The sequence below is a fragment of the Somniosus microcephalus genome, chromosome 13 (genome assembly GCF_052327205.1).
Source record: "Somniosus microcephalus isolate GS21.2 chromosome 13, FLI_Smic_1.0, whole genome shotgun sequence".
NCBI classification, from domain to species: domain Eukaryota; kingdom Metazoa; phylum Chordata; class Chondrichthyes; order Squaliformes; family Somniosidae; genus Somniosus; species Somniosus microcephalus.
The window spans coordinates 17,748,608-17,771,716 of record NC_140999.1 but is presented as its reverse complement, the minus strand read 5'-3'; the positions used below and the strand labels follow the sequence as shown (position 1 = coordinate 17,771,716).

Below are 23,109 nucleotides of genomic sequence, written 5' to 3'. Positions count from 1 at the left end.
CGGCCTTTGAGGCTAATGGACGGCTGTACCAATTTCGTCGCCTCCCATTCGGGGTTACTAATGGAGTGGCTGTCTTCCAACGGGCAATGGATGGCCTGGTTAAGCAGGAAAACCTAAGGGACACTTTTCCCTATCTTGATAACATTACCATTGCAGGTCACGATCAACAGGAACACGACGCCAACCTCCAAAAATTTCGGGATGCCCTCCATCGCCGTAATTTGCCCCTGAATGAATCCAAATTGGTTGAGTCGCAACCGACCATCAACATCCTTGGCTACTGTGTAGGCAATGGTATCATTAAGCCAGACCCAGAAAGACTTCGCCCGCTCCAAGAGCTCCCGTCACCTAAGAATCCGGCTTCTTTACGTCGGGCTCTCGGTCTGTTTGCATACTACGCTAAATGGATTCCTCATTTTTCGGACAAAATCCAACCCTTGCTGCATGCTAGATCATTTCCACTGGGAACAGCGGCTGTTGCAGCCTTTAACCTTCTCAAAAAACAGTTGGAGAAAGCGGCTCTTCACTCCATCGATGAGAATCTCCCTTTCGTGGTTGAATGTGATGCCTCGGAGGTGGCAATCTCGGCTACTCTGAATCAGGAAGGTCGTCCTGTAGCATTTATGTCCAGGACCTTACAAGGTGCCGAGCTACATTATCCTCCGGTTGAGAAAGAAGCCACAGCCATCATAGAGGCAGTACGGAAGTGGAACCATTTTCTAGCTCGCCAGCACTTTACATTGATCACGGACCAACGATCAGTCGCCTTCATGCTCGATAATCGAAAACGAACCAAAATTAAGAATAATAAAGTACAACTTTGGAGGATGGAACTGGCCTCTTTTGGTTATACCATTCTCTATCGGCCTGGCAAGGAGAATGTGGCCCCGGACACCCTCACACGGGCATTCTGCTCCACTATGTCATCCTCTACTCTCATGGATGTCCACAATGGATTGTGTCATCCTGGCGTTACGTGCATGCTACATTTCGTACGATCACGGAATCTCCCTTTTTCCACTGGAGATGTAAAGAAAATATGCTCAGAATGCCGGCTTTGTGCTGAATTAAAACCTCAGTTCTTCCGCCCCTCAGATGGTATACTCATACATGCAACCCAACCGATGCAATGACTTAGCATCGATTTTAAGGGCTCAGTGCCCTCTTCAACTCGGAACACATATTTGCTCACCATGATCGGCGAATATTCACGTTTTCCGTTTGCCTTCCCCTGCTCCAATATGCTGGCGTCCACAGTAATCTGCTGCCTTGAGCAGGTATTTTCTCTCTGTGGCATGCCGGCTTATATTCACTCAGATCGGGGTCCATCCTTTATGTCAAGGGAACTCAAGGACTACCTCTCAGAACGGGGAATTGCTACAAGCAAAACAACACCATACCATCCCATCGGAAATGGGCAGGTAGAGAGGTATAACGGTATCATCTGGAATTCCGTACGTCTCGCTTTAAGATCTCGGGGCCTACCAGACCAGCAATGGGAAACAGTGCTTCCGGATGCATTGCACTCTATACAATCCCTGCTTTCTACAGCCACAAATACTACACCTCATGAGCGGTTCTTTGGATTCCAGCGTCGCTCATCTCATGGGACATCACTCCCGTCATGGCTAACTACTCCTGGACCTGTATTACTCCGAAGATATGTTCGGACGTCTAAAAATGACCCTCTCGTAGACGAGGTCGAACTAACCGATGCCAACCCCACCTATGCAAACATACGATATTCCGACGGCCGAGAATCTACCGTATCATTACGGGATCTGGCTCCCTGCCCACCAGGACCTAGTGGGACATCGGGTGATGGCATTTCACCAGGAAACTCTAGGGACCTATCGGGTACCCCTCTCCAGGATCCTGATCGGACACCAACTAGCTTGGTGCCGGTAGAACCCCGTACTCAAGGTTGCGACCCTCCCAGTACCGCGCATGAAAGTATTGATCCGCCACAGACCAGCTCTGCACCTCCCTCTGAACAGAGGCAGTCCGACTTTGAACCTATTGGGGCTCGTACTCGAAGCCATGATCTCCCCGACCCTTCACAGGGCAATCCAGGCCACACAGACTCTGACCAATGGCCAACCGCATGTAAGCGGACCAGCGACCCTCTACGACGGGAATCCAAACGGGTGCGACTCTTCCTTGTTCGGCGGCTGCGGACCAAAAGGTAGACCACAGCCTCCTAATCCTGCAGGAGGGAAGAATGTGATAATAATAATAACTTCCAGGAAGTTATGTCATCACTTCCTGTGAACTGTGAACTATGAACTGTGTACATACCTCACTTCCTGTCATATGTCACTTCCTGTTAGACTGGTATAAATACTAGTCTGTTCAGTATTGTAAGAGGCTTCTACCAGAGGCATGGTAAAGACCTCTCTTGTATATAGTGTGTTTATAAGTTACTTGATGGTAAGACTCCTTTTTCTTACATCAAAGTTTCTCCTCATCTCAGTTTTGAAAGGGCAGCCCCTTATTCTAAGATTATGCCCCCTAGAACATAAGAACATAAGAACATAAGAAATAGGAGCAGGAGTAGGCCAATCGGCCCCTCGAGCCTGCTCCGCCATTCAATAAGATCATGGCTGATCTGATCCTAACCGCCAATCCACTATCACAGAACCATCTCCTGAATCTAACAGAATTAGACACACGAAATAGGAGCAGGATCAGGCTACACGGCCCCTGGTCCCGCTCCGCTACCCACAGGGCCATGACCGATCCGAACCTAGACTCATGTCCAAATTCCTGCCCGCTCCCCGTAACCCTTAATTCCCTTTACTTCTAGGAAACTGTCTATTTCTGTTTTAAATTTATGTAATGATGTAGCTTCTACAGCTTTTTGGGGCAGCATATTCCATGGACCTACCACCCTCTGAGTGAAGTAGTTCCTCCTCATCTCAGTTTTGAAAGAGCAGCCCCTTATTCTAAGACTATGCCCCCTAGTTCTAGTTTCACCCATCATCGGGAACATCCTCCCCGCATCCACCCGATCCAACCCCTTCACAATCTTATATGTTTCAATAAGATCGCCTCTCATTCTTCTGAACTCCAATGAGTAGAGTCCCAATCTACTCAACCTCTCCTCATATGTCCATCCCCGGGATTAACCAAGTGAACCTTCTTTGTACTGACTCGAGAGCAAGTATGTCTTTTCTTAAGTATGGACACCAAAACTGTACGCAGTATTCCAGGTGCGGTCTCACCAATACCTTGTACAACTGAAGCAATACCTCCCTATTTTTATATTCTATCCCCCTAGCAATGAAAGCCAACATTCCCTTGGCCTTCTTAATCACTTGCTGCACCTGCATACTAACCTTTTGAGTTTCGTGCACCAGGACCCCCAGATCCCTTTGTACTTCAGTACTTTCCAGTTTCTTGCCATTTAGATAATAACTTGCTCTACGATTTTTCCTGCCAAAGTGCATAACCTCACACTTTCCAGTATTGTATTCCATCTGCCAAATCTCTGCCCACTTACTTAGCCTGTCGATGTCCCCTTGCAGGTTTTTTATGTCCTCCTCACTCACTACTTTCCCTCCCATCTTAGTATCATCTGCAAACTTTGATATGTTACACTCGGTCCCCTCCTCCAAATCGTTAATATAGATTGTAAAGAGTTGGGGACCCAGCACTGACCCCTGCGGAACACCACTAGTTACTGATTGTCAGTCTGTGAATGAACCATTTATCCCAACTCTCTGCCTTCTGTTAGGTAGCCAATCCTCTATCCATGCCAGAATATTACCCCCAATCCGTGATTTTTTATCTTAAGCAATAATCTTTTGTGTGGCACCTTGTCAAATGCCTTTTGGAAGTCTAAATACACTATGTCCACTGGTTCCCCTTTATCCACCCTATACGTTACTTCCTCAAAGAACTCAAGCAAATTTGTCAAACATGACTTCCCCTTCATAAAACCATGCTGACTTTGTCCTATTAAATTATGATTATCCAAATGTCCTGTTACTGTCTCCTTAATAATGGACTCCAAAATTTTACCTACCACAGATGTTAGGCTAACCGGTCTATAGTTTCCAGCCTTCTGTCTACTGCCCTTTTTAAATAAGGGTGTTACATTAGCAGTTTTCCAGTCTGCCGGGACCTTTGCCGAGTCCAGGGAGTTTTGGAAAATTATTACCAATAATAATTCAACTTTATTGTCATTGTACAATGCACAAGTACATGAACAACGAAATGTGATATTGCAAGCTCCCATGAGTCCAGTACAAATAACATTAACATTAAACGTAAATAGCACCGTCCTGGGAGAAGCAAAGCCGCTGCGTCTGTGCGCGCCGCCATTCCATTTCCACCATTCCTCCTGTCCGACAATCTTCAGCCCAACGCCCGGGCCTGCTCACCAGCCGCCCCTCCTTGGGGCTCCTTCCGTAACCTTCTCACCAACCGCCCCTCCTCGGGGCTCCTTCTGGTGACCTTCTGCACCTGGTCTTCCCTGATGGTCACCCCTCCAGGTACTAACCAGGCCTGGCTCTAGCTTAGCTTCCAAGCACTTGCCAGTGACCCTGTCCCTAGTCCCAGGAACAGGGCTACCCTACTGCCACTTCCCTCAAGACCAAGCCATCAGGTCCAGGTGATTTATCCGCTTTGAGTCCCATTATTTTACCGAGTACCATTTCCTTAGTGATTTTGATCATGTTTAGCTCCTCCCCCCCTTTAGCCCCCTGTTTGTCCAGTGTTGGGATATTCTTAGTGTCTTCTACTGTAAAGACTGATGTAAAATATTCATTCAGTGTTTTTGCCATCTCCATATTTCCCACCATTAATTTCCCGGTCTCATCCTCTAAGGGACCAACATTTACTTTAGCCACCCTTTTTCTTTTTATCTATATATATAAATCGGTCGATCTGTCTGTCCTTCTGTCCTTCTGTCCTTCTGTCTGTCTGTACGTGTGCGTCTGGGCGGCTATGCGCTCGAAAGTTATAGAGCGTACCTACGCGTGCGTTACGTCGAAAGAAAGCTTACCTTTCCAAAACGGTCTTAAGCGTATTTACGTTTCGGCCGGACAAAAATCGCGCCTGCGGTATCCGAAAAACCTTCAACATTCCACTCATTAGCATCTGATTATCCGCTCATTAGCGACAGAGTGACCTCGAGGTCGACCAATCGTACGCTGGCTTGCTGCCGCGTGCGGCCGGGCCCTCCTACAGTCAAGTGACGGGACGATTGACCAATCCTACGCTTTGGTCACCTGACGGTCGACCAATCGGTGCGTGTGTGGGCGGGCCTTATCGTTCTGAACCGAGGTGAGTAGCTGCCATCTTGCTTCCATTCTTTTTCCTGCTTTCTGCGTCTTTCTTCCGCCCTCTCTTCCCCCCTCACCCTCTCTTCCCCCCCCTTCCCCCCCTCTCTTCCCCCCCCTCTTCCCCCCCTCTTCCCTTCCCCCCCTCTCTTCCCTTCCCCCCTCTCTTCCCCCCCTCTCTTCTCTTCCCCCCCCTCTCTTCCTCCCCCCCCCAGTCGCTCTCTCTCTCTCTCTTCCAACAACAACATGCCCTCGAAAAAGGCTCGGCACCGCCGGGCACTTCAGCTAGTATAACTATAAAAACTCTTACTATCTGTTTTTATATTTTTTGCTAATTTACTTTCATAATCTATCTTCCCTTTCTTAATCAATCTTTTTGTTATTTTTTGCTGTCTTTTAAAGTTTTCCCAATCCTCTATCCTCCCACTAGATTTGGCTACCTTATATGCCCTTGTTTTTAGTCGAATACTATCCTTAATTTCTTTACTTAGCCACGGATGGCTGTCTTTTCTTTTACACCCTTTTCTTCTCAGTGGAATATATTTTTTTGGAAGTTGTAAAATAACTCCTTAAATGTACACCACTAATCATGTATCGTCTTACCCTTTAGTCTATTTTCCCAATCCACTCTACTCAACTCCACTCTCATACCTTCATAGTCTCCTTTATTCAAGCTTAGCACGCTTGTTTGAGATCCAACCTTCTCACCCTCTAATTGAATATGGAATTCAACCATGTTATGGTCACTCATTCCAAGGGGATCCTTTACTCGGACATTTTTAATTAATCCCGTCTCGTTACACAGGACCAGATCTAAGGTTGCTTGCCCCCTGGTCAGTTCAGTTACATACTGCTCAAGAAACCCATCCCTAATACACTCAATGAACTCATCCTCAAGGCTGCCCTGCCCAATTTGATTTGTCCAATTAATATGATAGTTAAAATCCCCCATAATTATAGATGTTCCCTTATTACAAGCCTCAACTATTTCCTGATTGAAATAGTTCTAGTCTCACCCATCAGTGGAAACATCCTCACCGCATCCACCCGATCAATCCCCCTCACAATCTTCATTAAATAACCTCATGAAATCTGAGAGGTGTAGAGGCTTGGTAAAGGCAGTCCAGTCATTTACATTTTCATTCTGTGCTGCTTTGGGATTCTTTCCCAATACTTTCCTTTGTGCATTTAGTTTTTTTTTAAATGTGTAATCATGTTTGTTTAATGCACGGAATCTCATTCCAGTGCCCTTTTGCAAGTGCGCATTGCCGTTTGTTTTCACAGCTTTCAAATTATTATCAAATAATCTCAAAATGCAAGGAGCGAAATAATATTTTGACGAACTGCAGTTGTACTTCTTGTGGTTTTTCTTCTTTTGCTGTGCTTAGATTAATTTGCTCTGTCTTCTTCCTTGATATTAGCTCCAGCTCAAAAACTACAGGTTTGGAGAAGTATTGAGGCCCTTTACTCAAATGGAACACGTAGGGTGCGCTTAATGTGGAAGGTACTCTTTTTAATATTAACTAACGAAACAGTGATGTTATCATTTCAAGTCGACAATATCGCCCGACTGTCAGTAGCATTACTCCAACCTTACACAGATGTTGTGCATTGATATGAAAATATTTAAAAGACAAGCTTTGGGTGATGCTTTCACCTATGATGTGACAAATTGTTTGCAAAGAAAAATTCAACTCTCAAGTCATAAAACCCCTGATAGGAAGTAGGCTTTGATTTTAAAATAATGTTCACAAGAATACTACAAGTTGAATTTGTTTTGTGGGCAAGCATGTAATGAATTCAACTGTTAGTCCTGTTGACGTGCTATGTTTTCAGTTGGTGGGTCATTTCTAACTTTGCTGCATGGGCAGCAACCTAGCGGCACGGATCACCTGCCCGTTGTAGAACCCACCTGATTTTTATCCATTGACTTCAGGTGATCCGTTCAGTTAGGTTTCCGGCCACGTGGCAAGGTTGAAAGTTACCCCCCATTGTGCTTTTTTACACCGACGTGATTTCAGAACATAAGATTAAATAAATGTATTATATATAAATAAAGATTTCTCTGCGTTTTTGGTTAAACCGTCTTATCCACTTAAGATTACGTGCAATCTTAAGTAATTATGATGCGCTTTGAAGCTGTTTTACCACAATACTGCTTGTTTTACCACAATACTGCTTACCACTGTATGCTGTAGCAGCTCACTGGGTTGAAGACCGTCCTTCTGTGCTGTAAGGTTGTATGATACTAAAGAACCTGTAAAAGCCATAAGTGAGGTAACGCCTAAAGTAGGCTGTGAGGCAGAGGTTACAAGAGATAGATACTAAAAGTTTTCAATCAAACATTTTTGCTGCCACTTTTTATCTGTGCTATCAACTAGAAAAACCTAAATTTAGTTTGTTGTAATCATATGCATTAAAAGATCGCACTCTTCTGAAGTAACCCCTTAACATTTTTCACACAGCCACTGGAAAAGAACACTGCAAATGGAAAAATCTTGGGTTACAGGATCCGCCTGCATGAGCCAGAGATCCAAGCGTACAACACTTCAAACTTAGAGTGCAGCTTCCATCTACCTGATGGAAGCTACAGGATCCACATATCTGCTTACAATTCAGTGGGGGAATCTCCAGCGGCTCACATTGTCATCCCTTCATCCAATGAAATAGGTAAGCCAAATCACACATTTTTAGCAAAACTTTTCCATTCAATATGGGTTAGGTCTTTGCAGAAGAAAATCGTGTCAAACAGATTATGTAGGATGAAATTGCATTAGAATTAAATTCTAAATCTAAATTTGATATTGCACCGTTAGATTGTATATTGGATAGATATATCTAAGTCGCAGAACAACTGAGTAATGTACAAGCAACAAAGCCACAGGTTTATTCTGACGTTTGAATCGCTACTCGCCAAGGCTTCTTCGGCAGCACCTCCCAAACCCGTGACCTCTTCCACCTAGAAGGACAAGGGCAGCAGGCGAATGGGAACACCACCACCTCCAAGTTCCCCTCCAAGTCACACACCATCCTGACTTGGAAATATATCGTCGTTCCTTCATCGTCGCTGGGTCAAAATCCTGGAACTCCCTCCCTAACAGCACTGTGGGAGTACCTTCGCCACACGGACTGCAGCGGTTCAAAAAGGCGGCTCACCACCACCTTCTCAAGGGCAATTAGGGATGGGCAATAAATGCTGGTCTTGCTAGTGAGGCCCACATCCCAGGAACGAATAAAAAAAAAAGGATAATTAATAATACCCAAGGAGACTTGCTAATCTGTTTCCTGTTGATGACTGTCATAATTTTTACCAATATGTTTGTTTAATCAAATAATCTGAGGTTTACTGAGGAAATTAATAATGAAATTCCAGCGTTAAGGTTTAGGTGACGCTTGTCTTTAAAGATCGCCAACTGACAAGAACTTCTGCAGTATCTATGCTGCACGGCTAGAGAGCTGGCCAGGAGACAAGGTAAAAAGTAAATGGACATTTTCCAAATTGGTGGGATGTGGGTAGTGGTTAGTGGTCATCTCCAGAGATCTGTGCTGGAACCTCTTTTATTTTCTGTTGATTTAAATTATTTTCACATTCATACCGGGCATAAATCAAAGTCTGCTAATGATACCAAATTAGGGAGTTTGCCAAACTGTGAGGAAAATGTGCGGAAGGTTACAGGAGGGAACAGTCAGGTTGGCAGAGTGAGCAGATCGGTAGCAGATACAGTTTAATACGGAAAATTGTGATGTAGTACATTTTGGGGGAGAGGGGGAAACAATCAAGGATGTAAGCCCTACACAGTCAGATTCCTAACTGAGTGGAGGGATGGCGAGATCTAGGAATGCAGATACATATAATCTTTAAAAATCTTTAAAAATCAAACGGGATTCTAGGTTTTTATGGGGGCATTGAATACATAAGAACATAAGAAATCGGAGCAGGGGTAGGCCATTCGGCCCTTCAAGCCTGCTTCGCCATTCAATAAAAATACAGAAGCAAGCATGTGCTGTTGAATTTCTGGATGGAATAGATTAGGCCACAGTTTGGAGTATGACGTGAAGTTCTGGGCACTCCATTATAGGAACAATATTAGAGTCAAGGAAAAGGCATCACAAAGATTCAGTAAAATGATTAGGATTGAGAGATTATCATTATCAATCTCCAGTCCATGGTGTGCAGTTTACCTCAAAACCCTGGCCTTAGCACTGTGAATGAGGCTTACTTAGTGAACCTGTTCTGTTTGTATTATGGCTGTGATGCCACAAAGCATTTAGGGAGAGAAATTCCCCTCCTTTGCACCTCCCGTGGGGATGTTAATGGGGCGCAAAGTCCGCCACATTCTGCGGGAGGTTAGCGGCGGCGCTACCGGGTTGCGCCCCGATCTCATGCGCCCGGAGATCATGACGTCATCTCTGGGCGCATCCTCGGTGGCGCCCCAGCACAACAATTCCCCTTCGCCCCCTGTAGCAGCGCCGGCGATGGCAGCGACCGCTGCAGGGGGTGCGAGCTGGGCGGTCTTCCACTAGCGGGGCGGAATTTAAAGGGTGAGGTGGCCGGCCACCCTGAAAAAAAGTCGGATTTTTAAAAACTTTTTTTTGCGCCTCCGAACGCCGCTTGGCAAATCGTGGCGCTGCTGAGCACATCGCCCTGGGTCACAAACTCCCCTCCTCTTGCACTCCAAGAAGGAAGTGCAGCACTTGATTTAGCTCTCCACTTCCCTCTTGGAGCAAAAAATGGGAATTTCAGAGAGGCTGGAAGAGGTTAGCGCCGAGCGCAAACATTTCCCGCTTTTCTGAGTTAGCGCCCCAAATGGGGCTCAAGGGGAATTTCTCCCCCTTAGTTTCTTATTTTATTAAAGGTGAGGCACCCTCTTTACCATATTTTCTGAGTTCATCAAGGTAGAAATTGTGATTGCTGGGTGTTATGTCTTCTAGCGCTCGTAGTGCTTTGTAAAGACGACTCTGGACTCGGTAGTTTGTAATTATAACTACTGTTTTATTCGTGTTGTAATGGCTGCCTGCCGCATGGTGCGGGGTGATATTTCGAAGTCCTGTGCGGCGCCTGCGCACTACTTTCCCAGCATTGTAGTGCTGCTACACTTGATTTGAGTGTTAGTACACTTGTACAATGTAGTCCCAACATAACTATGTAACATCCCTCTTTCCCAACAAAACTAATTACATCAATTTTCTATTTTACAATGTTTCCAGTTGAATAACGTTAACAAAATACAGAACGTGAGCTTTCTTTGCTCAATTTATATACAGATATTTGTCCATGTTGTTTTACTGTTCTGTGCGAATTATAATTGTCTTTATAATTATTCGTGATACCGCTCAGGTGGTTGTATGTTACTCCTCCATCTTGTGGACTTGGCTGTAACTATTCCTTTCTGCGGTGTTTTGGTGTGTTCTTTTCTTGTTGCCGGTGCTGTCGTGTTTGGCTCTGGAGAGTGCATGTTTGCAGTTGTTGTATTTGAGGTGTTTGTTTCTGGCGTTATATTGTTTTCCATGTCTGGTACCCTAACTGCTGTTAATGTTGTCCGCTGTTTGACAGCTTCAGGTGAGGGTCTGATATGGATCCTGTTTCGCCTGTATTGGTTTCCAGGTTCTGTCTCTACCAAGTAAGATCTTGGAGTATCAGCTTTTCCAATAACCTTGGCTGGACTCCATGTTCTCAACAACGGATCTTGTATATGCACTGATTGCCCATTTAGCAGCTCCAGTAGTGGTTTTGCACGCTTGTTATAGTGTGTGCTCCCCGTAGCTTGTGTTTCCATCAGCTTCTGCCGAACGTCCTCTTGGTCCTGGGGAGGATATACCTTTGCTGGTAGAGTTGTTTTGTATTTTCTACCGTTTAGTAGTTCTGCTGGTGATTTCGAGTCTGCTCTCAAAGGTGTCGATCTGATTGCCAAAAGGGCGAGGTCTTGGTCTTCTCCCATCTCCTTGCTTTTAATGAGAGCTCTTTTGACTGTTTGGATCTGTCTTTCAATAAATCCGTGTCCCCTTGGGTAATGTGGGGATGAAGTAATTATTTTAAATCCGTATTTTCCAGCCAGTGCTCTGAATTCGCTGGAGGTGAATTGTGTCCCATTGTCGCAGATGACCTTCTCTGGGATGCCCTATTCTGTGAATAAGTTTTTTGCAATTTTTGTGATTGTTGTGGCTCTCATGTCGTTTATCCTTCTGACAAAAGGAAATTTTGAGTAGCAGTCTGCTACTATGATGTACCACTCCTGGTTGCATAGGAACAGATCTGTTCCGACCGTGTGCCATGGTCTCAGGGGTACTTCCATTTGAATCATCTCCTCCTTCTGCTGTGTGTTTCGGTATTTCTGGCATATTCAGCATGTGGAGACCATTTGTTCTATGCTTTTGTACATGCCTATCCAGTACACAGCTGATCTGGCTCTTAGTTTACATTTCTCCATCCCCATATGGCCTTGGTGTATTAAACGGAGAAGTTCCGTTTGCATCGTTTTTGGTACTATGATTTTTGAGCCAGCAAGGAGAACACCGTCCTCCACCGAGATGTCGTCTCTGATTGTCCAGTACTGTCGGATTTAGTTTTGGACCTGCTGGATCTTCTCCGGCCACCCCTGTATTACCTGTTGCATGAGTAGTAGCAACTCCTCTTCTTTACCAGTCTCCTCTTGAATTTGGCTAAGCTTTGTGGGAGTAACCTTTACGAGGTGGTGTATTTTTACTGTCAGGCCCTTCATCTCGTGTTTTTCGTGTGGTGACAATCGAGACAATGCATCTGCCAGTGCCATTTCTTTCCCTGGCCGGTATTTTAATTCAAAGTCGTAACTTTGGAGTCTTAACAGTAACCTTTGCAGTCTTGCTGAGGCCTTGCTTGGGTTTTTCTTGTAAATTTGTTCGAGTGGACATTGGTCACTCTCTACCTCGAATTTTCTTCCGTATAAGTAGGTGTGGAACTTTTCGCATCTGTATACTACTGCCAATAGCTCTCTTTCGATGTTTGCGTATCTTGTCTCTGCTGATGTCAATGCCTTCGATGCGAAGCTATTGGTTTTCCGTCCTGCACGAGGGCTGCCCCTAGCCCCCTGGTAGAGACATCTACCTGTCGGGTGACAGGTTTTTTTCTATCGTAATAAGACAGGCTGGTTTCTTTACATAATAATTCCTTTAGGTGTTTGAAGTTCCTCTCATAGGATTCTGACCATTGGTATTCGGTGTCTTCTTTTAGTAATTCTCTTAGGTTCGTTGTGTAGTCTGACATGTTCGGGATGAAAGAGCTCATATACTGGACCAAGCCGAGGTAGCTTCTCAGCTCCTTCTTGTCGTTTGGAGGTTTCATCTCTGCTATCGCCTCGACCTTTCGGGATTAGGCTTGACACCCTCCGGTGTGTAGATCATGCCAAAAAATTTGCATTTTGTACTTTTAACGATGCACTTCTCGGCGTTCAGCTTGATGCCAGCCGTTCTGGTGTGCTCCATGGCCTCGTGCAAGTGCACGTCGTGGTCTCTTTCATTTGATCCGTAAACTTGGATGTCATCAGCGATTCCAATGGCTCCTTCACAGCCTTTGTATGTTTCATCGATCTTTTGTTGGAAGATGTTTTGGCTGACTTTCAACCCGAATGGCAGCCACAGGAATTTATAACACCCCAATGGTGTATTAAAAGTCGTCAGGTTAGTTGATTCTTCGTCCAGTTTTACGTTCCAGTAGCCATTTCTGGCATTCAGTTTGGAGAAGACTTTGGCTCCTGCCAGTGCTGGTGTGATTTCTTCTAATGTTGGTGTGGGGTAGTGGTCCCGCTTTATTGCCTGGTTTAAGTCTATGGGGTCCAGACAGATTCTGAGCCGCCCGTTCGGCTTTTCCCATACCACAATCGAGTTTACCCAGTCTGTGGGTTCAGTGACCTTTGCGATTATTTCTTTCTCTTCTATTTCTTTTAGTTCGGTGTATAATTTTTCTTTTAGCTCGATGGGTATTTTTCTTGGAGCGTGGATGACTGGTTTTACCTCTGGATCTATTGTTATATGGTACTTGAACTCCCCGAAGCATCCTACAGTGTCATCAAAACATTCTGGATACATGTCCATCAAATGTTTCGTGTCCATGATTTGTGGACGATTCTCCAGTGGGGTGTTGCTGTCGACTTTCAGTGATGTTTTTGTTAGTTCGTGGTTTACCGAGATTAACCCCAGCTTCTTGCAGCTGTTTAATCCCAGGATCACTGGTCCCTCGGAGTCGGTCACATAGAACATGCAGTTGATGTTTCTGCTTTTGTGTGTTCCTTTTATATAGGTTGTTCCGAGTTGTCTGATCTCGCTCCCCCCCATACGCTGTCAGCGTGACGTTGTTTGCTTTTAAACATCCTCTTTTCGGGTATCTATCTTCGCCCAAGTTTTCGGGGAAGATCCTCTGGTATAGCCTCAGTGGAAGGATGTTGCTCTGAGCTCCTGTGTCCAACTTTACTTTTAGATTGACAGTTGTGGGCTGTCCTTCGATCCTCTTTTTAATCTGGATGATAGTGTGCCATTCTTTCTTTGGGGTGCTTTCCGCTCTGGACATTTCGTGTAAGAGAACCTTTATGGTTTCAATGTTCAGAACTTTGTCGTACCCGCAGTCTTCGTCATCTTGCTCACCCATGGTATGGATTTTGTTTTTCTTTTGTTGGTTCTGCTGCCCACCTCTGCTTTTGGTGTGTAGCCTCTCTCTTTTAGCTGTGCACATCTTTTGCCAGTGGTTTGCTTTGCCACACGTGTTGCAGCTTGTTCCATACGCTGGGCATTTTCTTCTGTCTGTGTAGTCGTGTTGTCTTCCGCAGTTTCTACACGTATTCTTCCCGCTGTCATATACTTGTTTTTGTGTGCTGTGCTTTTCGCGCACTGCATCTATTCTGTGATCCGGTTCGGGAGTTGTCCGCACGTCAGCCGTATGAGTATTCAGCATTTTCATCTGTTGTTTTGTGGCTTCGTGAGCCCTCGCTGTATCTATGGCTTCTGATATTCCGAGCTTTTCTTTTCCTATTAGTTCTTTTTGCACTTCTGTATGTGCTGATCCCCATATTAATTGGTCTACCAGCCTTTCTTCTAGTTCCATAAACTTGCATTTGCTGGCTTCGTTTTTTAATCTCATCAGGAAATTGTCAGCCGTTTCACCAGGTTCCTGTCTTAAGCTTTGGAATTTATACCTGTGTATGCGGTGGTTTGATTTAGGCTCGAGATGGTTACTGAACTTTTCATAAATCTCCGTAGGGTTCGTTTTATCCTCTTCGGATAAACTCCAGCTGTTATAGAGATCTAAGCCTTTTTCTCCCGCCCACAGTAGAATGTAGCTGACTTTTTCCTCGTCGGAGGAGCCTTTCAGGAAACTTTTAAATGTAAGCTCGCATTTTTGCTTAAATTTCCAGAAAGCTTCCACGATATCGTCGGGTTCCCAGTTCATGATGGGGAGCATATTCACGGTCAGTGCATTGGACGCCGCCATTTTAGCTGCCCGTATGATTCGTGGTTACAACGCTGCAGAGTTTACTTTTAAATTTCTTTCTTCAATCTGATATCGTTTTTATTTGCATAAGTTTTACTCACTTATACCGCTACCACCATGTTATGTCTTCTAGTGCTCGTAGTGCTTTGTAAAGACGACTCTGGACTCGGTAGTTTGTAATTATAACTACTGTTTTATTTATTTATTTATTTTATTCATTGATGGGATGTGGGCGTTGCTGGCTAGGCCTGCATTTAGTGCCCATCCCTAATTGCCCTTGAGAAGATGGTGGTGAGCTGCCTTCTTGAACCGCTGCAGTCCATATGGTGTAGGTACACCCACAATGCTGTTAGGAAGGGAGTTCCAGGATTTTGGCCCAGCGACAGTGAAGGAACGGCGATACAGGTCCAAGTCAGGATGGTGTGTGGCTTGGAGGGGAACTTGTAGGTGGTGATGTTCCCATGCGTCTGCTGCCCTTGTCCTTCTAAGTGGTAGAGGTCGCGGGTTTGGAAGGTGCTGTTGAAGGAGCTTTGGTGAGTTGCTGCAGTGCATCTTGTAGATGGTACACACTGCAGCCACAGTGCGCCGGTGGTGGAGGGAGTGAATGTTGAAGGTGGTGGATGGAGTGCCAATCAAGCGGGCTGCTTTATCCTGAATGGTGTCAAGCTTCTTGAGTGTTGTTGGAGCTGCACTCATCCAGGCAAGTGGAGAGTATTCCATCACACTCCTGACTTGTGCCTTGTAGATGGTGGAAAGGCTTTGGGGAGTCAGGAGGTGAGACACTCGCCGCAGAATTCCCAGCCTCTGGCCTGCTCTTGTAGCCACAGTATTTATATGGCTGGTCCAGTTCAGTTTCTGATCAATGGTAACCCCCCAGGATGTTGATAGTGGGGGATTCAGCGATGGTAATGCCATTGAATGTCATGGGGAGATGGTTAGAGTCTCGCTTGTTGGAGATGGTCATTGCCTGGCACTTGTGTGGTGTGAATGTTACTTGCCACTTGTCAGCCCAAGTCTGAATGTTGTCCAGGTCTTGCTGCATATGGACATGGACTGCGTCAGTATCTGACGAGTCTCGAATGGTGCTGAACAGTGTGCAATCATCAACAAACATCCCCACTTCTGACCTTATGATGGAGGGAAGGTCATTGATGAAACAGCTGAAGATGGTTGGGCCTAGGACACTGCCCTGAGGAATTCCTGCAGTTTAGTCATGTGATTGAGATGAATGACCTCCAACAACCACAGCCAACTTCCTTTGTGCTAGGTATGATTCCAACCAATGGAGAGTTTTCCCCTTGATTCCCATTGACTTCAGTTTTGCTAGGGCTCCTTGATGCCACACTCGATCAAATGCTGCCTTGATGTCAAGGGCAGTCACTCTCACCTCACCTCTTGAGTTCAGCTCTTTTGTCCATGTTTGGACCAAGGCTGTAATGAGGTCAGGAACTGAGTGGCCCTGGCGGAACCCAAACTGGGCGTCAGTTAGCAGGTTATTGCTGAGTAAGTGCCGCTTGATAGCACTGTCGACGACACCTTCCATCACTTTGCTGATGATTGAGAGTAGACTGATGGGACGGTAATTGGCCGGGTCGGATTTGTCCTGCTTTTTGTAGACAGGACATACTTGGTCAATTTTCCACATTGCCAGGTAGATGCCAGTGTTGTAGCTGTACTGGAACAGCTTGGCTAGGGACGCAGCTAGTTCTGGAGCACAAGTCTTCAGTACTATTGCCGGAATGTTGTCAGGGCCTATAGCCTTTGCAGCATCCAGTGTCTTCAGCCGTTTCTTGACATCACGTGGAGTGAATTGAATGGGCTGAAGACTGGCATCTGTGATGCTGGGGACCTCAGGAGGAGGCCGAGATGGATCATCCATGTTGTGTATGTACCTTTAAGAGAATAACTGGTCTCAGACTGCAGTACCGGCAATGACCACCCCTGTATAAAAGGCGCTAGAGAGCCTCTGTTGTTTAGTTTCGTTATTGACTTCCACCAGTAAAGATCTGTTTGTTTTCACTCCTGCTGGTCCGTGTCTCAATCATTCACGGACTTAACACTGGCGACGAGGAAGAAACGTACTTACCTACAACTCGGCAGCAGCTCCGACGACGTTGTTGAAGGTCGGAGCCAGAAGAAAGAAAAAAAAAATAGAATCCATTGAAACTCGAGAAACGGGCGTCGACCGTCAATCATCGGTTTGAAAACTTGCAGGAGCGACTTTCCAGAGCCAGGTTGGGTTCCTCGGTCTGTGGTTTCCCAGCTAATCGGGCTGGTGGCAGGTAGTGCTCTGATCCTTCCTGGGCTGCGGTGGGCTGAAGCTCGATCGGGTGGCTTTTCAATGGAGCCGGGCAGCGAGTTGGGAAGCAAAGAGAGAGAGAGAGGGTGCTTCGAAGCCGGGCAGCGTTCGGACCTAAGAGGAGGGAGGGAAGTGTCCCAGAGGGTCCGCTCCACGATGGGATAATAATAAAAGAAAAAGAATCAATATTCAACGTGCAGGAAACCGTGGAAAGCAGCGCTAACAACAGCGGGGAAGAAGACAAAGCGCGGGAGGCGCCATTTTGTTAAATCGGGGAAGAAGGCAAAGCGCGGGAGGCGCCATTTTAGATTTGCAAGATGCCGAAGACTGGCTGTATCACTTCTTTTGATAATACATTAGAGGACTGGACCACATATGTGGAAAGAGTCGAGGTATATTTCGAGGCAAACGAAATAGCGGAGGGGAAAAAGGCATCGATATTGCTAAACTTAATGGGCGCTAGAACGTACGGCCTATTGCGGGATCTGATTACTCCAGCCAAACCGAAGGCGAAGAGTTTTAACGAAATTGTTGCTGTCCTACAGGAACACTTAAACCCTGCACCACTGTTGATAGCAGAAAGATTTAAATTCCACAGGAGAACTCAGCACAAAGATGAGAGCAATGCTGAGTATCTTACGGAACTACGCAAGCTATCAAAGCACTGCCAGTTTGGAGCAGGACTGGCAGATACCCTATGGGACAAATTTGTCTGTGGACTCCTGAGTGAAGGAACACAGAAGAAGTTACTCTCAGAAAAAGAGCTGACGCTAGATAAGGCTTTCAGCGTGGCAGTATTGTATGAAGCAGCAGCCAGGGGAGCTGCAGAAATTCAACAAAAACCACAGGAATACGGCACCCACGAAATGACACGGGGATTTGCAAAATGTTATCGCTGCGGCAGAACTAACCATGACCAGAAGGACTGCTGGTCCAAAGACAAAATATGCAGACAATGCAGGAAGATTGGACACATTGCACGAGTTTGTAGGTCTGGGAAGAAGACCAGCGACAACAAAAAGGCTACTAAGGAACCGTACAAGAAAGTACAAAAGATGACGGACAGCGATAGTGAATCTGAGAACAGGAGATTAAGCTGTCTCAAACTTCACAATGTAATCGCAAAAGAGGATCACCGAACCATTTGGGTCACCCTCACGATAGCAGGGTCCCAAGTTAAAATGGAATTGGATACAGGATCAGCGCTAACCGTCATGAATCGACGAGACTACGAGCGGCTATTTTCACACATACCCTTGAGAGAGACATCCATCATCTTGACGACGTATACGGGGCAAAAAGTATACCCCAGAGGAAAAAAAAGGGTGCCTGTCGAATACAATGGCAAGAAAATACGGAAATTGTATCTCTACATACTGCCAAATGGTGGACCACCGTTATTGGGACGGGAATGGATCAGGAAGATAAACTTAGATTGGCATTCCATTCATGCAATGACGGTGGATGGTAAAAAAGATGAAGACGTCACTCCTGGACGATTGTCAACAATCTTAGCTAACGCCAAAGAGGTATTTCAACAAGAACTGGGCACGCTTAAAGGCATAACCGCCTCGATAAAAATAGAAGAGAATGCAGTTCCCAAGTTTTTCAAAGCGAGACCGGTACCATATGCAATTCGCCCAGCCGTCGAGGCAGAGCTGGAGAATCTGGAGAAGGCGGGCGTGTTGTCTAAGGTCGACTGGAGCGAGTGGGCGACACCCATCGTTCCTGTCATGAAGAAAACGTTAAGCAATAAGTCCGGAGAGCCAAGGAAGATTCGCATCTGTGGGGATTTCAAGGTGACGGTGAACCCTGTCCTTCACACAGTACAATATCCTCTTCCAAGGATAGAAGACATCTTCGCCTCGCTGTCTGGAGGGAAGCGTTTTACAAAAATTGACCTAGCACAAGCATATTTGCAGATGGAGGTTGAAGAGTCCTCTAGGAAGTATCTCACGATAAACACTCACAAAGGTCTTTACCAGTATCATCGATTGGTATTCGGAGTAGCATCGGCTCCGGCAATATGGCAAAGAGCGATGGAACAAGTCCTGCAAGGGATTCCGGGGACTCAGTGTTACTTGGACGACATCCTTGTAACAGGTGAAGATGACAGTGAACACCTTAACAACCTAGAACAGGTGCTCACTAGACTACGGGAACATGGGCTGCGAGCCAACCGCCCCAAGTGCAAATTTTTTAAGAAACAGATATCGTATTGTGGCCACGTGATTGATGAAGAGGGGTTACATAAGTCCCCTGACAAAATTGAAGCGGTTGTTAAGGCCCCAGCGCCTGAAAATGTGTCGCAACTGAGGTCATTCCTCGGGTTGGTGAATTACTATCATAAGTTTTTGCCGAATTTGTCGACAATTCTGCACCCACTGAACACCCTGCTACGAACGGGGGTAGCATGGAAATGGAGCGATGATTGTAAGCGTGCTTTTCGGAAGAGTAAGGACTTAATCACTTCAAAGGAAGTATTGGCTCACTACAACCCAGCACTGCCAATCAGGCTGGCGTGTGATGCGTCTCCCTATGGCATTGGGGCGGTACTGTCACATAAATTCCTTGATGGTTTGGAGAGGCCGATAGCTTTTGCGTCATGCTCGTTAACTTCTGCCGAGCGTAACTACGCTCAGATTGACAGAGAGGCCCTCAGCCTAGTGTGGGGGGTGAAGACGTTCAATCACTATCTGCACGGTCAAAAATTTACTCTACTAACCGATCATCAACCTCTTGTCTCCATTTTCAACCCTCAGAAGGGCGTACCGATAATGACAGCACAACGGCTGCAGAGATGGTCCCTTTTCCTAGGGGCACACCAATATGACATCGAGTACAAAGGAACTAAACAGCATGGAAATGCTGATGGATTGTCACGTCTACCGTTGCCGACGGTGGAAGAAGAAGACCTTGCAGTGGATCCAATGGAGTTATTCCACTCGACCATAGTCGAATGTCTTCCTGTGACGAATGCAAACATAGAAAAGGAAACACGGAATGACCCGACACTATCACAGGTCTATGATTTAACGGTGAAGGGATGGCCAGCACATGGCGAACCACTGCTGCCAGCATTCTCGCCGAGAAGAGAACAGCTGTCAGTGTGCAGAGGAACCTTGATGTGTGGATCCAGAGTAGTAATTCCACCTAAGTTGACAGATAGAGTGCTCAATGAGCTTCATGAGGGTCATCTGGGTGGGGTAAAAATGAAGAGCTTAGCCAGAGCGTTTGTGTGGTGGCCAGGAATCGATAGAGAAATCGAAGAGATGACCAAGAGCTGTGCAGGATGCCAGAAGGTCCAAAACGCCCCACCACAAGCTCCTCTGCATCCATGGGAGTGGCCCTCATCTCCATGGCAAAGGGTGCACATTGATTTTGCTGGTCCCTTCATGGACTCGATGTTTTTAATTGCGGTGGATGCACATTCAAAGTGGCCAGAGGTAATAAAAATGTCCTCAACCACCACAGAAAAAACTATCACAGTTTTACGAACCATATTCACCAGGAATGGGCTGCCTGAACAGATTTGCCCTGACAATGGACCACAGTTTGTGTCTGAAGAGCTCCGGAGGTTCTTAAAGAACAATGGCGTTAAGCATTACACATCTGCCCCATATCATCCAGCCAATAATGGATTGGCCGAGAGGTTTGTCCAAACATTCAAGAAGGCTATCAAGGCAATGTGTAATGAAGATATACCCCTACAACACAAGGTGGACAACTTCTTGTTTGCCTACCGGAATGCGACACATGCGGTTACCAACCAAACCCCAGCCATGATGTTCTTCAATCGAAGACTACGATGCCGCTTGGATTTGGTTAAGCCAAACGTCCGAAGAGATGTGGAGAACAGGCAGTTTCAGAATATGAATGAAAGGCCGACCAGGAGTTTTAAGATAGGTCAACCAGTTTTGGCCCGGGACTACCGCACTGAGAAATGGCAGCCAGGAACGATTTGTACACGACAAGGACCTCTCATGTATACCGTGGACGTTGGGGAGAGCATTGTAAGACGCCATGCTGACCAGATTCTAGAGTCACTGGAAAACGTCAACTTCACACCACGATCTGATACACCTGGTAATGAAATCGGCGTTCCAATTGCAGCTACCGCAGAACCGGTAATATTGGAAGCAGATGAACCAAACAACGACATTGATTCCGACTCAACATTGCCAGAAGAACCTGATACCCCAAAGAGGCGTTATCCAGACAGAATCAGGAAGCCGCCTCAAAGACTGAACTTATAATTGCTCAAACTTAACCAATGTATCTAGCAACAGTGATTGTGATTGTAATTCGTTATCATTTAGTTGTTAAATGAATGTTATGTACTGTTTATCTAAAAGGGGAGGAATTGTTGTGTATGTACCTTTAAGAGAATAACTGGTCTCAGACTGCAGTACCGGCAGTGACCACCCCTGTATAAAAGGCGTTTAGTTTCGTTATTGACTTCCACCAGTAAAGATCTGTTTGTTTTCACTCCTGCTGGTCCATGTCTCAATCATTCACGGACTTAACAATCCACTCGGCACTTCTGGCTGAAGATAGTTGCAAATGCTTCAGCCTTGTCTTTTGCACTCACGTGCTGGGCTCCACCATCATTGAGGATGGGGATATTTTTGGAGCCTCCTCCTCCTGTTAACTGTTTAATTGTCCACCACCACTCACGACTGGATGTGGCAGGACTGCAGAGCTTTGATTTGATCCGATGGTTGTGAGATCGCTTAGCTCTGTCTATCGCATATTGCTTCTGTTGTTTGGCATGCAAGTAGTCCTGTGTTGTAGCCTCACCAGGTTGACACCTCACTTTTCGGTATGCCTGGTGCTGTTCCCGGCATGCTCTCCTGCACTCTTCGTTAAACCAGGGTTGATCTCCCGGCTTGATGGTAATGGTAGAGTGAGGGATATGCCGGGCCATGAGGTTACAGATTGTGGTTGAATACAATTCTGCTGCTGCTGATGGCCCACAGCGCCTCATGGATGCCCAGTTTTGAGTTGCTAGGTCTGTTCGAAATCTGTCCCATTTAGCACGGTGGTAGTGCCACACAACACGGTGGAGGGTATCCTCAACATGAAGACGGGACTTCGTCTCCACAAGGACTTCCACCAATGCTGTCATGGACAGATGCATCTGCAACAGGTAGATTGGTGAGGATGAGATCAAGTAGGTTTTTCCCTCTTGTTGGTTCCCTCACCACCTGTCGCAGACCCAGTCTGGCAGCTATGTCCTTTAGGACTCGGCCAGCTCGGTCAGTTGTGGTGCTACCGAGCCACTCTTGGTGATGGACATTGAAGTCCCCCACCCAGAGGACACTCATGTTGTAATGGCTGCCTGCCGCATGGTGCGGGTGATATTTCGAAGTCCTTTGCGGCGCCTGCGCACTACTTTCCCAGCATCGTAGTGCTGCTACACTTGATTTGAGTGTTAGTACACTTGTACAATGTAGTCCCAACATAATTATGTAACACTGGGAATGGAAGACTTTTTGCAGACTAAAGCTCTGTTCCAGTGATGCTCTCACTGCACCAGTGTAAATTCCATTAATTTCCCATCATAGCCACTTTATGTTCTTTGAGTTATACTGCCAATATATATTGAAGTGAGACTGAGTTTTGTGTTGTGGGCCTGTATCCAATGTGTTTAACACAGGACTGTGTTCAAGCCAGAGAAAGAGAAGGCTTTTAGAAAGTCTTGTATTTCTATCGCACCTTTCATGACCTCAGGATGTTCCCAAGTGCTTTACAGCCAATGAAGTACTTTTGAAGTGTAGTCCCTCTTGTAATATAGGAAATGCTGCAGTCAATCTGTGCACAGTAAGCTCCCACAAACAGCAATGTGATAATGACCAGATAATCTGTTTTTCGTGATGTTGGTTAAGGGATAAATATTGGCCAGGACACCGGGGTGAACGCCCCTGCTCTTCTTTGAAATAGTGCCGGGGGATCTTTTACATCCACATGAGAGGGCAGACGAGGCCTGGTGTAACGTTTCATCTGGAAAAATGGCACTTCCAACAGTGCAGCACTCCCTCAGTACTGCATTGGAGTACTTTAGCCAT

At 46.0% G+C, this 23,109-nt stretch overlaps 1 protein-coding gene across 1 annotated transcript in view; it reads left to right on the top strand.

Moving 5' to 3' along the window:
- LOC147108099 (interleukin-6 receptor subunit beta-like) overlaps positions 1-23,109 on the top strand; it is a 107,097-nt gene that overhangs the window by 63,862 nt on the left and 20,126 nt on the right. Inside the window, exons 7-8 of the mRNA XM_086004586.1 lie at positions 6,707-6,789; positions 7,751-7,955. Coding sequence (XP_085860712.1) covers positions 6,707-6,789; positions 7,751-7,955 — 288 coding nt within the window. The remainder of the gene's footprint in view (positions 1-6,706; positions 6,790-7,750; positions 7,956-23,109) is intronic.